Here is a 16,514-nt window from a genome sequence, read left to right on the forward strand (position 1 = left end):
TGTGTGTGTTCCTTTTGCCCTGCAGGATAAGAGGTTTGCCTCAGGGAAATACCAGGATGTCTACATGGAGCTGAACCACATCAAACAGCGGTCAGAGCGAGAGATTGAGCAGCTGAAGGAGCACCTGCGCCTGGCCATGGCAGCCTTGCAAGAGAAGGAGATGCTGCACAACAGTATCGGCAAGTAGACGGGAGCAGCTATCAGGCCTGATAAGGGAACGTCAGGTGGAGCTATGAACGAGCAAGGGTGCAAAGGCAGGGACAGGATTTGAGAGGCCAGCTTTGCTTCCAGCCAGGGGGATGGCACTTATATTGGTCTGCCTTCTGCTTGCCAATGATCAAAACTAGTCTTACCATAAAACAATGTGAAGCTATTCCTTCAAGAAGAGTGTTCTAGGAGGGTGCTATTTTCTTGCTTTCATTCTCGGGTGTGGGTGTGGGTGTAGCATGTGGCAGCACACATGCTAGAGGTGAGTAGGGTGGTCCATACCCAAAACTGGATGGGGCCATTCCTTTTTTTCTCTCCCCCTTTTCCATATTGCCCAACAGGCTCCAGGGGAAGGGAGAAATTGCACTTGCCACAGGTCTGAATTGCCAACTTTCATTTTATTTTTGAAGCTAGGCCTAGAGCAGCAGGCTGCCCTCCCTACATAAGCTCAGAATTGGCCTGCAGAATTCTTCTGGTGACCCAGGTACAGTGGTGCCCCGCTAGACGAAAAACTCGCTAGACGAACGGCATTCGCTAGCAGAAGGCTGCCCGCAAGACAAAAAAGTCAATGGGGCTGCCTCGCAAGACGAATTTTTTTTTTTAGCGAAAACTAGCGGTTTGCATTGGTGCTTCGCAAGACGAAAAAATCGCTCTACGAAGACACTCGCAGAACGAATTATTTTCGTCTAGCGAGGCACCACTGTATCTAAAAATACCAGTATTAAGATGTGAACACTTCCTTTGTTCTCTGCAGCAAGAGTACCGTAATGTTTCCCCCTCTCTAGTTTTCCATTGGACTCCCAACTCCTATCAGCCCCAGCCAACATGCATGGATGATGGGAGATGTGCTATCTCTGCTCTACAGGGTCTACTGTATTGGCCCGAATATAAGCCACCCCCCCCCCCAAATTCTGATTGTGAAAAGTTAAAGTGCGGCTTATATTCACGACCTTAGGGTATCGCTGCTGAAACAGCTGCCCACGAGGGACATTGGGACAATGGCGTGCATCCCACCTGCCCCTCCCCCCGGCGCTGGCTTGTGGAGGTAGTGCCAGGAGGCGGGCACACAGTGCGCTCGGAAGCGAGCGCTCGTCGCCACACCCGCAAATAAGCCTTGAATTTTAAAGGTGTGGCTTATTTGCGGGTGCGTCTTGTATTCAGGCCAATACCATAAATATCCTGAAACAGTTTTATAGGCCTGAATTCAGGCCTGTGCTTCCTTAAAATGGTTCTGGGTCTAAAACAAGTTTATGAACAAGAACTGTTAAACCTGTGGTATGATGACTGCCATCTCCTAAGCTTTGCACATTTTGGTACGTTTCAGGTGTAAGTCAATTTCCTTAACTTTGTCTGTTTGCTCCATAGGTTAGTCAGCTTTGTGCACCTTGCTTTGGACGACAAAGCTGTATCCTAGCAACCAGCACCCCCCTCCAGGAAATGGACCAAGCCTCCATCAGACTATCCATCACATGCACCTACATAACTCGGCGTGTTTGGGGCTGGATTCTACTACTTGCACCTTCTTTGGGATTTTATACATGAAAGTATATTTTATATGGGGGTGGGGTGTTATATTTTAAAATCCTGTATTATGTTTTTAACCAGCAGTTGACAAGAGAAGAGAGCCAGAGATTCTCCCCAGCCTTCTTTTAGTCATAACAGAATCCTTGTTCCAGGTCCTTGAATATATCTGAAACCACAAATGACCTCTTGCTTCCAAGCAAAGAGACAAAATTTACACATGTTCCAAGTTTATGGCAAGTCTCCTTGGATGGACGGCATTGATCCACAGTGATCCATGTTTTGTGATGCACTGTGCCAGGAGAAGGAAGATGTTCCTCAGATGAAACTGGTTTTGTTCTGAGAATATGGGTTGGTTGGTTTTTTGTTTGGGACCAGCCGTTTGTTTTCATGTACTAAAAGCAAAGGCAGTTGTTTTCTCTCCCCCCCCCCCTTTATGCCGATGAAACGTCTATGCATCCTACTGCAAAGTCAGCACCGGCCACATTCCAGAAGCTAGTCTTCCACCTGTGTGTTCCTGTGGGGAGGGATGTCACTGCTAATGTTGCCAGAGCCAAATGATGAAGGTGGCTGAATTTTCTTTCTGCACAATTATAAACCTAACTTAATAAAAATCCTCAAATACCAAAGATGGTGTTGCTTTTTGGGGTCAGCAAAAGTAGTTAACATGAATTCTTTACATTAACTTAAGCCCTGGTAAATATTCAACATGCATTCGCAGAAGAGCGATGTCTGCTTCTCTGGTATCATCATAATTGGCACTTAACATGAATTCTTTACATTAACTTAAGCCCTGGTAAATATTCAACATGCATTCGCAGAAGAGCGATGTCTGCTTCTCTGGTATCGTCATAATTGGCACTTATCTGTAGCTTGCTTGACCATTATGTACGTACAGTATTGTAAAACAAGAAACAATAGTTCTTGCAGATCCATCTATGCATTTATAAACCTCACAAGCACCAGTCTTGATATTTCCCCCACCAAAGGCTATCATCATAGACCCAGAAAGGACCACAGCAGTCCTTACGGTGCTCATTTAATTTTATTTCTCATATTAGTTTCTTGGTTTTCTTCTATTGTGGAACCCAAGGTGACATAAATGTGGCTCTGAGTTCACTAAAATTATTCATCAATCTGGATGTTGAGCACAGTGAGTTGGTTTGTGAGAAAAAGCTGGCTTGACATTAAAGTTACATGTAATGCATCCATTGGCCCTAAGTTAATCCTTGGAAGTAGCATGGATATGAGAGTGGTCACAAAGAACACCAGTACTTCAGAATTTACCCAGATCATCTTAACTTCAGTAATATGGTGACCTCATGCCTCACCCATGGCCTGCGCTGCATTGTGACGAAAGTCCTGAAGGAGGGGTGGGGGACCTCTGGCCTGTCAGAGGTTGCAGTTTGGCCCACATCAGTTTTTCTGAAACCATGCTCACCTGTCAATCACCCCAATGGGCTGGTGACATTAACAGAGTAGATCCTTGCAGAAAGCTGGATTGAACCCCTCACTGTGCATCAGCTGATGGGTGGCAGGGTTCAATCCTGCCTGGTTGTCATCTTCCACTTGCCAACATTGACAGGTGGATGGGGCCATTACCTACCTGTCACAAGTCAGATGATGGACAGGTGGAGCATCTGCAGGGGGTGAAATAAAGGTAGACAAAACTGGGGGTGGGTATCTTCAGTACCTGGTAATGAGGTAACTCGCAAAGGAAATTTAATTCTTGTCTAGCGTGGCAGAAAGGTAGTGTTTTTAAAATACCGGTAAGTCATTTACACCATTGCTTATCTCCACCTCTTGCCTTAGTAATAAGATATGTGATGGGGCTAAGCATTGAAATCCTGAGTTTTAAAATAGAATCATCTTAAATATGAACCACTGTTAGTAATTGCCACAGGTTTGTATGTAAACCTACTGCTTAAAATTCCCTTTTCAATCGAAGTTTCCTTTTAAGAAAGCAAATTTGCTCTTCAAAATGGCTGTCAGTGCCGTCTTACTCGGAAGTAAGAAACTGAGCTCAACAGCCTTTCTACTCGGCAAAACGCATGTAGAACAACAGCCCATTAAAAAGCCGTTTCTGATCTTATTTCTGTCACCGAGGTGCGCTCCAAAAAACGTCTGATGCATCGGTGGAGATACGAGAGGAAGCCACTAGTTCTGTGGCAAACCACAAAAAGGGAAGTAAAACACCTACCGCGAGAAATCAAAAAGAAAACCGCTGTAGTGGCTTCGATCAGCGGTACAACAAAGGCAGCGAGATCTTGCTTACGGTTGAGGAGAACGAAATCTGCTAAAAAATAAAAAATTGTTATATCGTGTGTGCGGGTAATGTGGAGAGCGGGAAGGGGCAATCCTTGCAAGGAGGCGTTCTCGACAGGCGCCGTGCATTGGCCAGCCAGCAGCTGCTGCTTACGGCAATCCTATCCCGTCGCATTTTTGAGAGATCTACATTTGCTGCTGCCCATCAGAGGGCACCCAGCAGCGTGCCGACTACATTTCCCACAAGCCACGGCTCGGGCATCCTACGGTGGCCCAGAGCGACTCGAGAGAGCTCTTCTCTTTAAGAATTAATCAGCTGACTGATGAGAGGCTCTTCAAAGCAGCTATGACTACTGTCAACAGAGGGCTGTCAATGGGCTATTGTGCACGGGGCTGCATGCTCCTTTTTCAGGATCATTCTCAACTCTTCACTAAACACTCGCCCAGCCCTTATAAAGCCACTTTCATGAGAACAATTTTCTCAGCCCACAATAAATTTTAAAAGCGCGATTTCACCTTTTGTCGTTGTCATTACTTCACTAAAAACACTCCATCTTTGCCTTTTTCGAAAAACACCCTTTGCAGTTTTCCTTTTTACTCTACCTGCTGCATCGATAACTTTCTGTTCCTACAGAAAAATCCACGCCCCACCCCCTTTAAAATACTGGTTAGCGGGGCATTCAGAACTTACACTAATGCAATCCTCTCCCCTGTTAACGTTTCTGATATGTTATCTCCGTAAAGCAAGTCAAGATGAAAGACACTTTAAAAAAAACGAGTTTCAAAACAGCACGTTATCTACCCGCCGCTCCATCCCCGCACCCAAGTGTGTGCGTGTTTCACAAACTCTCTTAACTTAAATGCAAAAACTTATATATACAGTTTATATATATGCATGCACTCATCAGGATAGTGGCAAAGGGTGGAGGCTACTAAAGGAAGACGATCCTGGAACCCCACACCCTTATCCAGACCGGGAATCCAAACAATGGAAAGGGGCTAGGTGTGTGCGGACGGGTCTCCCCGTCCCCTGCTATCATTTCACTTTGGAACTCCCTAAACAACTTAACCGTGTTTAGTGGTGGGTTAACACTACCAGGCAAGTCTGTAGCTCTCCCGCACTGAGTAGAATCACATCCGGACACAAGACTCCTTTTAAAATATTTAAATTAGTGTTTGCACTTATTCCAAGTAGACAAACATCAGTCCGATTGCTTTGGGAGGAAGAACTCTACTAGATAAAAACACTAGAAATGATACGAGCATTTCAAATATATTGACGTTTATTCGCCTGCTACAGCCATAGAACGGCACTCCCCATGATCATTTTTAAATAAAGCTAAAGGCAAAGCGCACATTTTAAAGCCTTAAATTGAGCTGCTATGGGGTTGGGTGGGGTGATTCTATGAGGATGGGGGGAGGTGGAGACAGAGGTACCAAAGTGCCCGATTATATATACATATATTTGTTGCTAGTGTGCTCTCCGTGTTGCTAGGATCCCAGGTTGTTTTTATAATTCTTAAAAAGTATTCTAGAGGTGCTTTTTACTTTCCTACCCCGGAGTTACTCAATACCACAAGCCGTCAGATTGCAGCTGCGCATCTTCAATTTTGCATCCACAACGCTTTTAATTAATATCTTTATTAAGGAATAAAAAAATCTGAAGAGGGGAGATGGGGGAAAAACAACCTCAGTTCTTCCAGCAAGATGGCGATGGCACGTACATTTAATCTCCTAACAACAGTTAAGCACTCCCACAGGACTGGGAAATTAGGGTTAACACATTTAAAGAAACTGCCCTGCACCCCAATTCGTCGCCTACCTTTCCCCCCTCCCCGATAACTTTTGTCGAGAAAGTATTTTTAAGTAATAGGATCGACTCCACCTTGAAAATCCAAGGAGGAACAAAACAGCCTATGTAAATCTCGATAACATTTTTGTGGGGGTTCAAAGTGATCCGGGGGCGGGGGGACAGGTGTAGTGCAGGAATGGTGGGGAGTTTCTGAAAAGGCGCCGACCCTAGAATGACTAAGATATGGGGGCATGGCGTCCCCCCTCCCCAATCCTTTCCTATATAGGCATACTTGTTGTTATTTAGAAAACCACTGCGGCCAGTGAAATACTTTTTTTGGGGACCAAGTATTAGCGAGGCAAACTCCCCCTCTGTCCTTTTCTACCCCTTAGCTCAAGCAAGTCAGGCCTGTGCCCCCCACCCCAGCCATAGACCCCCAAGTCCAAGCAGGGGGCTGCCAGGTGCTCCTTGGGGGAGGGGATGGCTGCAAACTTCCCATCCGACAAAAAGGAAAGTTTTTGCAGCGCTAGGGCTTCGGGGAGGGGGCGTCTGGAGGAGGGGGTCCACGGGATGGGGGGCAAGGGTCCCCCTAAAGACCCCCCCACCCTTGGGGGAGTCACTCCTCCCCCCTCCCCGGCCAGGTCTGAGCTGAGCCTCGCCTGGCTCGGGGCTCCCTGTGTTAGTTGGGGTCTGCTCCCGGGGCCCCTGCGCGGCTCTCGGGGCGCTCAGAGGGCCGGGACGGGGGTCCCCCGGTGGCCCAGGGGTGCCCCTTGGTCCTCGCCTTTCCCCCTGCCGGGGCTCCCCTCGGCTGCTCGGCTATGGGGGCGCAAAGGGGAAATGTCGCCGCGCCCCACTCGCACCCAGCGCCGTTTGGGGCGCCCTGAGGAGGCGCGGGACGGCGGGAGAGCGAGCCGGCGGCGGGGCCCAAGAGCTCAAGGACCGGAGCAGCCGGCGGCCACGGTGCGGGGCCCAGAAGGCGCCGGGGGACGCGGGAAAAAGCCGCTTTAGGCGGCGGAAGAAACACAGATGTCAGCGGCGCGGCGCCATTCGGGGCCTGAACAGGCAGCCAGCAGCCCTGTCCTCACCGCGGTCCGCGCCTGAGCGCTAAATACCCGGATGCGCCGGCTGCTGCCTAGAGAGCCAGACGCAGAGCGGGAGGCACAGGCAGCAGCGCGGCGGCGGAGGAGGAAGGAGGTGTCCAGTGGCGCCCCGGAGAGAGAAGAGGGGAAAGAGGGGGGCGAGCAGGGACCGGGCCGCTGGACAGAGCCACGCCAGCGAGGGCTGACCGTGGCCGCTTGCCCACAGAAGAAGCTGGTCAGGTGCACAGCAGGCCTGAGTCCGGAGCTGCTTAAGTTTCCGTGGGGGGCATTCGCTGGGACGGCTGCCCAGACCACACCCCGCCAGCAGGAGCCTTAAGGGGGGCGACAGCCACACTCGCGCGAGGAGGCTCTTTGAGGGGGGTAAAAGGTGTTGCTCCCCTCATCAACAAGGGAGGAGTCCCACGTGCTGAGAGCCAGTTTTCCTGAAGGGAAACTTCCAAACCAAGGATGACAGAGAACTCGTCAACGGCACCTGCTGCCAAGCCCAAGCGGGCCAAGGCAGCCAAGAAGTCGACGGACCACCCCAAGTACTCGGACATGATAGTGGCTGCCATCCAAGCCGAAAAGAGCCGAGCTGGCTCCTCACGCCAATCCATCCAGAAATACATCAAGAGCCACTACAAAGTGGGGGAAAACGCCGATTCCCAGATCAAGTTGTCCATCAAGAGGTTGGTGACGACAGGTGTTCTCAAGCAGACAAAAGGCGTCGGCGCCTCAGGGTCCTTCCGCCTGGCCAAGGGGGATGAGCCCAAGAAAGCACCCGTGAAGAAGGCCAAGAAGGAAGTCAAGAAGGCCGCAACACCCAAGAAAGCAGCCAAGCCCAAGAAGGCCGCTGCCAAGTCACCAGCCAAGAAGTCCAAACCTGCACCCAAAAAAGCCAAAAAGAAGCCAGCACCTGCTCCAAAGAAAGCCAAGAAGCCAAAGACTGTTAAAGCTAAGCCAGTGAAAGCATCAAAGCCTAAAAAGGCAAAAGCGTCGAAACCCAAAGCAAAGTCCAGTGCAAAGAAGTCTGCCAAGAAAAAGTGATGTGCAAGCTTGGGACCTTCTTTCTTGGACTTTCTTCTTGACCTCTACTCTGTAAATAGATCCCTTCTTTGTTCTCTACTCCTTTCTATTGCAGCTTTATAAAAGACTGAACTATTCCGCCTATAATGCTTTCAATTGATAGCTTTTTTAAATGACACTCATCAATATGAAAGTCTCCCCTTTTTTTGGTTTGAATTTTTTCCCCCAATTAGAATTTTTAAAATAGATTTCTGTGTTCATCTTTCTTCCCCTCCCTCTTAAAGGTATGCAATATTTGTTTGTATTTTGAGCATGAGGGAACACCAGGTCAGATAAGGGAATATTTTAATGTTCCTATTGCTTGGAGATGATTTTTTTAGAAATATTTGAATTAAGAAAGGGACTTGCTTTGGATGACTTTCTTAGCCAAGGCCCTGAAATGGTGGGATTAAGAAATGTAACTAATAGTGGAAGCCACCCAAGATGGAATAGGGTAACTTCATTTTTTACAGAACTTCAAAATTTCATGGTGGATAAGATTCTAATGTAACTGCATACATGTAGGATTATGTCTTTCTAGCCCTGGCAAGGACTGGATGGACTGAGATAAGCTTTTCACTGCTCTTTCAAGGAGAGGACTGTGCTGTTGTCTGGAGTGGGTGGTAGAGTTGGAGACAAGGAATTAAAATGAAGCGGGGGGGGGGATCCTCTATTTAGAATCATGGTAGTTTGACCACAACAAAGTGGGGATAGAGTGAAAATTTAATTTCTTGTCTCTTTCCAAACAAGTCTGACCACTGTCTTAGTCCCGGCAACTTCCAGGAGAAGGTGTTAACAAGCTCCATTCTTCTCAACCCTTCAGTGCCTGCCTCCTAATCCACAGCTTTTTGTGTTTAAAGTCTTGTGTGCAGTGCATCCTACACCTCCAGCAATCTTTATTTTTTCAATTGTGGATCTTGATTGGGGGAGGGAGGGAAGAATGAATGTAGAGGGGGACAGACTTGTTATTTAGGTAACTTTATAAAGCTGTGTTACCATTGCTTAGGTTTGGGATTGGGTTTTTTTCTCATGAGGGGGAATGGAAAGGATAATTTTCAGTACTCCCATTTTTATTTTTAAAAAGGTATGCTTGTTTAAACAATGGAAGATTCTCATAGGACTGATAGCTGATTGTCCATTTTATTTTGTATGTGTAATTTTGTGCAAGAAGGATTTAGCTGTCTTTGTAATTTTAGAGTCAAAAATAAAATAAAATGTAAACAGCATAATGGCTTAGGTTTCCCACAGTGTACTGTCTTTTGCAATACAGCTATATAAAACAACTTTAAACATTGAAAATTCAGGCTCAGCTGTACATTCTCAAAATTGGACCGTGCGTGGTTGATTCTGTAAAATTTAAAGGGGGGGGGAGACAGTTCTGCACCAGTGAAAGTGCAATGGAACTTCTGTTGGTGTCTAAACTATGGGAACACTTTCTTGGGTTATTGTGAAGGATATGGATGAATGGAAAGTTTCACCATGAAAAAGTCCACATCATTAGCCACTAGATGGCAGCCTAGCAAGGCATGATCTCACTTTACAATGGAAAAAAGGCAGTTAAGAAAAAGTTGTGTGTTTTACAGGGAAAAGGCCAACCAATTTGCAAGTAGGTTCCTTAGTCCTATGCAAACTGATCCACAATATGTGGCAAGCATGTTTCAGCATATGCAGTGATTAAGTGCTGTGGAATGTTAATTTATTTGTGAGCACAATAGACACATGCATGAAAACCCAACTGTCAATTTCGGTTCTCCCACTTTCTCCATTTTTCCAATCTTAAATTCTCCACATTTCTGTAGCAGTTTAGTTAAAAAAAAAATCCTCCTGAAAACCAGCATTTTGAATTTCTCCTAACCACATTTTTGTATGCAGCTTTAACCAATGTACACTTCTTTCTGCAATGAATTTGTCATATGCAATTTTGTATGTTACAGTGGTACCTCTGGTTAAGTACTTGATTCGTTCCGGAGGTCCGTTTTTAACCTGAAACTGTTCTTAACCTGAAGCACCACTTTAGCTAATGGGACCTGCTGCTGCGCCGCCAGAGCACGATTTCTGTTCTTATCCTGAAGCAAAGTTCTTAACCTGAAGCGTTATTTCTGGGTTAGCGGAGTCTGTAACCTGAAGTGTATGTACCCCGAGGTACCACTGTACTTCCGTGAATACGTTCCTTTTTATCCACACTTTCCCCTAATGTATGCATTTTTTCAAACTGTTTGGAGAACTACATTACAAAATTCAGATAAGTGAATTTTGAAGGATGGCTGTATTTCAGTTCTCGTATCATTTTGTAAAGTGTCGGTTCAGTAGATTGTACTTTTAATGTTAAAGGAATTGAAATTCTCTCCCTTCCCTACCCAACTTGGCTCCTTGAGGTGTTTCCATTATGTGTTTAAAACAATGCTTCATTCTAAAGTCCACATGGCAAATACACTTCCCATCCAAAACACTGGTTTGCCACTACTTGTTGTTCTTACACTTGCCCACTTCACTGAAGATAATTGGGGAGGAGAGAGGTTACTTTCTGTTGCATGGTAACCCAGTGAGATGCCCCAAGGCCTGTGCTGGTCTACAATTACTGTTTTGAGTAAGAATAAAGAGCAGCATACATGGAATGCAGGAAATAGATTCACAGAATGAATGTGCATCGGATGCCCTGAAATGCCCGTGAAGTTCTATGAAATTAAAATCAATGAAATATGTGTGGCATGCTTATACATGGAAATTTCAGGTGGGAAAGGGACTTCCCTGCTGATCACTATATTACGACTTCCCCTGTGCAAAACTAGGTGCCTCATGTCCTATCCAAATTCAGACTTTTGGTCCATTTAACTTTGGCTGTGTACACATTACTGGCTTAAACTGCAGCTAAACTGTTCATTCAATTGAGATTGAAGCTGGTTTGTGGGGGAAAGGCGTCAAAAGGTACTTCATTTTAACAACTTACAGGTTACATGTGGATTGTGGTTAATGCTGTGCGTACACCATTTCTCAAATCTGTGATGGGAGCACTCTGGATGCTGAGTAAACTGGTGTACATAGCCTTAGTATTGTCTACCCTGACCAATACAGACTTGTCAAGGTTTCATAAAGGGGTTTTCCCCATCCCTAGTTGGAGAGGCTGAGAACCAAACCTCAAGGCCTTCAACATGCAGAATTCCCCACACTGATACCCTACATCCAGGGTTAGGAGCTTCATGTGGTTTCCAATGTGGGATCACATGTAGGACCAACCCTGTGGAATATGTTGGATGCTGATGTGTGTGTGCATATTGTATAGTGCATCCACCACAATCTTGCACCATGCTGCATAGTGGCAATGCACATTTCCTCATTTGCTTGTGATGCAGATCAGGTACGTCCATGTAAAACCACTGCCTCAGGCCAGTGCTCTTGTTAACTGCATTTTGCTAGTCTTTGTACTGCACTGTTGTGTGTGACATCAGAGCCAATGGGTGCTGCTCATGGTGCAAGTTTTGTGCAACACTTACATGACATCACCCTCATAAAAATGCCATCCCATGCTGTTTTCTGTTCATTCCACATTTTCTCCAGAAAATTTGATAAGGGAAAACAACCAAGGGAACGATAAATCTGTATTGAATTGGGAGTAGGTGTATGGAGCACTGTTTTGATGAGGCTGATGTGTAGACGCTGAACAAAATTTGCATGCATGAACAGCTCTGAGTCCACAATATACTGCCATGTTAAAGGCCCCAATGTCACCAAGCAGAATGCAAGCCTGCGGACAGAACACAAAAGATAGTTTCAGTTTGGGGCTCTATTACGATAACATTCTTGGTGTCATTTTATAAGTCGAGTTTCGGGTGTTGGGTGCCCAGCCTGTGCCTGGAAAAGGCATGAGAAACCCTACTCTATGACAGTGTTTTTCAACCACTGTTCCGCGGCACACTAGTGTGCCGCGAGATGTTGCCTGGTGTGCCGTGGGGAAAATTGAAAAGGTTGCAGGCGCGGATGCCGAAGCGGCGCTCGCAGCCGCCCAAAGGCCGGCTACGCCCAAAGGGCTCCCACTGCATGAGGACGGTCACCGGCTCGTCACCCTCATCGTTGCCGCGGCCCCACGCGGGCGGCAGCTCCTGTAGGCTGCTGGCAGCGTAGAAGGCCAGCACGGTGCAGCAGGACAGCCCGACCGCCAGCAGACGCCGCTTCAGCCCCGGCACCTCTGGGTAGGAGAAGCCGTGGCACGGCCAGGGCGCACCTCGCGCCAGCCGGCCTCTCAGCCGACACAACAAGCCTGGCTCCGGGGCTCCATCGCGGGCCGCCGTCCCCGCCGCCGGCCGAGGGGATGAAGAAGGTGCCGAGGGCGCATCGTGGTCCTTTGGCGGCGTTTGCCACCGCCTCCTGCCCAGCCCCGCCTGCGAGGGGTTGCAGGCCTGCCTTCCCCAGAGGGGGCCGCGGGCTCTCCGGCCTCCTCCAAGCCCTGCTTCTAGCGGGAGGGTGGCCACTCCAAGGATCCGAACTCCTTGGAGAGCCGCCGGACACGACCTGGTTGCTCCTTGTCCCTTTGTTTGTTTGTTTGTTTGTCTGTCTGTCTGTCTGTTTGTATATGCCGATTTCCTTGGGACGGGCAGAGATTCAGCCGGGACAGCTTCCCCCTCTGCCAGCACAGCGGGAGAAGGGATGGCATGCACCTGTTGGATTTCTGCCTGCTGTAAGAGGTGGAAGGTGTGAGCCCGCGAAATCGGATGGCTTCTGCTGTGCTGTTGCCCTCTGCCTGCTCGGAGATGCAGTGATTTAGTTGGGAGCTGGAACGGTTTAGTTGGAGTTGGAACGGCTTCTGTCTTGCCTACCCAGGAGGGAAATGCCCAAAGCTCTCGCTTTAACAGTGCGCTCCCAAGCATGGCATACTTAGAAGTCAGCCTCTGGTTGAGTTAACCTGCTGCGGTATTGCAACCCGAAGCACGGAGAAGTGCGACGCAAGTTGTGATCACGATGCAAGAATGAATTTTTTAAAATTAAATTTCTGTTTTACATTTTAGAATATTCACCTTAAAATGTCAGTGACTTCAGTTCCTCTCTTTCTGTGGTTCATTTTGCACAACATAAATCCCTGCATATTTTATATAAACTTACTAAACCATTCAGCTTTCCATTATTACATCAGTAAAAACTTATTTACACGGTTGAATTTATCTTAATTTAAGAGAATTACTTTATATATAGTCAATATAGGCACAGAGTTAATTTTTTTAACATTTTCTAATGGTGGTGTGCCTCGTGATTTTTTTCATGAAACAAGTGTGCCTTTGCCCAAAAAAGGTTGAAAAACACTGCTCTATGACAAGGAAGAAACTGCAGGCAGCTGTCTCTCGCGTAGCAAGTGTTTATATCTAGGGCAGCCAGAGACAAAGTCTGAGCAGATTCTGGTTGAGTAGATAGATAGCTTGTAGCACAGGTTGTGTTGGGTAGTGGGTAAAGCTCAGGGCAAGCCAGTGTGGAATATAAAAGAAAGCTTTGTTCTACACAGCACAGTTGGTAGCTGTGGAAAGCAGATGATCCAAAAAGAGAATTCAGTATACTTATCTCTAATGAAGAATTCTGTTGCCTCTCCCCCAGCTCTCTGCCCAAATCCTAACCCAGTTTTGAGATTTTTGAGATTTCCAATGCTTGCATTTTCAACACAAATCTATGGCTTAACTAGTAGATGCCACTGCTTACTCTAAATATATAGGGATTGGATTCAGTTTGTGCTGCTACCTTTTATCATGAGTTATTAATCCATTATTTCATTGTCTAGTAAGATAATTTTGTGAGCAAAATCCAGACTGACAGTGGTGGTGGTGGTGACTATTAAAGTGTTTTTTGTCTTCATGCAAGCTCCTAGGTTGACTTACAGATGCACACTTAAAACATAATTGAAACAATTAAAACCTATAAACAGTATACTGTATTAAGAGTAGCAAAGGTTTATAAGGAACAACAATTAATATTTTTTAATGACCAGGGATAAAACGGATTTAGGGTGCAGTCTTAACCTTACTCACTTGGGACTGAACCCCATTAAATCCAATAGGATTTACTTCTCAGCAGATGTGGTTATGATTGCATTGCAAATTAAACCATTGCAATACTTTCCCAGCTCATTGCACACACTTACACAAACAATATCCACTTAGGTGTGATGCCAGAATCTTCTGGGAATAGCCGCAGACAAGGACTCAGACTCTCTGAGCACTTTTAAAAGAATGAAAAGGAAAGAGGCAAGCAAGTGTAAGGTTGTGTAACTACAGAGGAGGGAAAAACACCTCTCTGCCAGTGCTTCTGTGAAAGGTAGGAGAACAAACAGCTAGATCATTCATTATCAAATTTAAAAGATGGGAAGAAGGTGCTGAAGATCCCAAGCTTCAAGTCAGTTGACTCCATAAATTTCTTCTAGACATACAAATTTTATAAAATTGAGGACAATTTTCATTGCCCTGCCACTGATGCCAATCATATCTATTATTCAGTACTCTGTCACCAACATCATTCATCTCTCGCATTGTTCTGATCATGTGACACACTTTCTTAAATTCCTGCACTGGCTTTCTGTCTGTTCCTGCATCCAACACAAGTTTCTTGTCCTTATCGTCAAAGCCATCTATGTCCTCCTTACTTCTCTCTCTGGTTTTACGTTCCAATAAATCCCTGCCCTGTGGTCTTCACGTCTCCAGCCCTCCTCCTCCACATTGACCACCATCCACAGCTTTCCTGCACAATTCAAAAGGCTGCTTTTTGTCCCTTACCAACCCAAGTGCTGCCTCTGTATAGATTTTTTTTAAAAAAAATGTAAGCTCCTTGTGGCAGGGACCTGTCCATCCACTGAAGCTGAATACTGAATGATTCAGGACAAAACAGACAGAGGAAAGGCACATAGTCAAACTATGGAATAAGCTCCCACAAGATGATGTTATGACCACCAACTTGGATGTCTTTAAAAGAGGATTAGACAAATTCATGGAGGATAAGGCTATCAATGGCTACTACCCATGTTGGCTATGTTCTCCCTCTACTGTCAAAGGCAGTATGACTCTGCCTGCCAATTGTGAGGAATCACAAGTGGAGAGAGTGCTCTTGCACTCAGGTCCTGCTTGGGAGCACCCTTGGGGTATCAAGTTGCCCTCTCTAAGGCAGTGTTTTTCAACCTTTTTTGGGCAAAGGCACACTTGTTTCATGAAAAAAATCACGAGGCACACCACCATTAGAAAATGTTAAAAAAATTAACTCTGTGCCTATATTGACTATATATAAAGTAATTCTCTTAAATTAAGATAAATTCAACCGTGTAAATAAGTTTTTACTGATGTAATAATGGAAAGCTGAATGGTTTAGTAAGTTTATATAAAATATGCAGGGATTTATGTTGTGCAAAATGAACCACAGAAAGAGAGGAACTGAAGTCACTGACATTTTAAGGTGAATATTCTAAAATGTAAAACAGAAATTTAATTTTAAAAAATTCATTCTTGCATCGTGATCACAACTTGCGTCGCACTTCTCCGTGCTTCGGGTTGCAATACCGCAGCAGGTTAACTCAACCAGAGGCTGACTTCTAAGTATGCCATGCTTGGGAGCGCACTGTTAAAGCGAGAGCTTTGGGCATTTCCCTCCTGGGTAGGCAAGACAGAAGCCGTTCCAACTCCAACTAAACCGTTCCAGCTCCCAACTAAATCACTGCATCTCCGAGCAGGCAGAGGGCAACAGCACAGCAGAAGCCATCCGATTTCGCGGGCTCACACCTTCCACCTCTTACAGCAGGCAGAAATCCAACAGGTGCATGCCATCCCTTCTCCCGCTGTGCTGGCAGAGGGGGAAGCTGTCCCGGCTGAATCTCTGCCCGTCCCAAGGAAATCGGCATATACAAACAGACAGACAGACAGACAAACAAACAAACAAACAAAGGGACAAGGAGCAACCAGGTCGTGTCCGGCGGCTCTCCAAGGAGTTCGGATCCTTGGAGTGGCCACCCTCCCGCTAGAAGCAGGGCTTGGAGGAGGCCGGAGAGCCCGCGGCCCCCTCTGGGGAAGGCAGGCCTGCAACCCCTCGCAGGCGGGGCTGGGCAGGAGGCGGTGGCAAACGCCGCCAAAGGACCACGATGCGCCCTCGGCACCTTCTTCATCCCCTCGGCCGGCGGCGGGGACGGCGGCCCGCGATGGAGCCCCGGAGCCAGGCTTGTTGTGTCGGCTGAGAGGCCGGCTGGCGCGAGGTGCGCCCTGGCCGTGCCACGGCTTCTCCTACCCAGAGGTGCCGGGGCTGAAGCGGCGTCTGCTGGCGGTCGGGCTGTCCTGCTGCACCGTGCTGGCCTTCTACGCTGCCAGCAGCCTACAGGAGCTGCCGCCCGCGTGGGGCCGCGGCAACGATGAGGGTGACGAGCCGGTGACCGTCCTCATGCAGTGGGAGCCCTTTGGGCGTAGCCGGCCTTTGGGCGGCTGCGAGCGCCGCTTCGGCATCCGCGCCTGCAACCTTTTCAATTTTCCCCACGGCACACCAGGCAACATCTCGCGGCACACTAGTGTGCCGCGGAACAGTGGTTGAAAAACACTGCTCTAAGGACAGGATGCTGAAATAAATGGGCCTTTGGTCTG

The 16,514-nt window shown here is 47.1% G+C and overlaps 2 protein-coding genes across 6 annotated transcripts in view; both read left to right on the forward strand.

Annotated features, from left to right (window-relative positions):
- The window catches only part of TRIOBP (TRIO and F-actin binding protein), a 63,302-nt gene extending 60,945 nt beyond the window's left edge, over nucleotides 1-2,357 (forward strand). For 4 of the 5 annotated variants that reach the window (XM_033163103.1, XM_033163105.1, XM_033163108.1 and 1 more), the window contains one exon: nucleotides 26-187. In XM_033163103.1, coding sequence (XP_033018994.1) covers nucleotides 26-187 — 162 coding nt within the window. Of the gene's footprint in view, nucleotides 1-25; nucleotides 188-1,572 lie in introns of those variants that run through there. The other variant, XM_033163104.1, reaches the window with a different exon arrangement.
- A 4,914-nt stretch (nucleotides 2,358-7,271) lies between these two features.
- LOC117054364 (histone H1.0) lies at nucleotides 7,272-9,155 on the forward strand. The gene has a single exon (XM_033163109.1). The coding sequence runs from the start codon at nucleotides 7,333-7,335 to the stop codon at nucleotides 7,909-7,911; it is 579 nt and encodes a 192-aa protein (XP_033019000.1). The 5' UTR covers nucleotides 7,272-7,332; the 3' UTR covers nucleotides 7,912-9,155.
- Nucleotides 9,156-16,514: the final 7,359 nt, after the last annotated feature.

The sequence above is a fragment of the Lacerta agilis genome, chromosome 10 (assembly GCF_009819535.1).
Source record: "Lacerta agilis isolate rLacAgi1 chromosome 10, rLacAgi1.pri, whole genome shotgun sequence".
In the NCBI taxonomy this organism is placed as follows: domain Eukaryota; kingdom Metazoa; phylum Chordata; class Lepidosauria; order Squamata; family Lacertidae; genus Lacerta; species Lacerta agilis.

Excerpts from the sequence above, each read along its gene's own strand:
- LOC117054364 (XM_033163109.1), top strand. The coding sequence starts at position 7,333 with ATGACAGAGAACTCGTCAACGGCACCTGCTGCCAAGCCCAAGCGGGCC.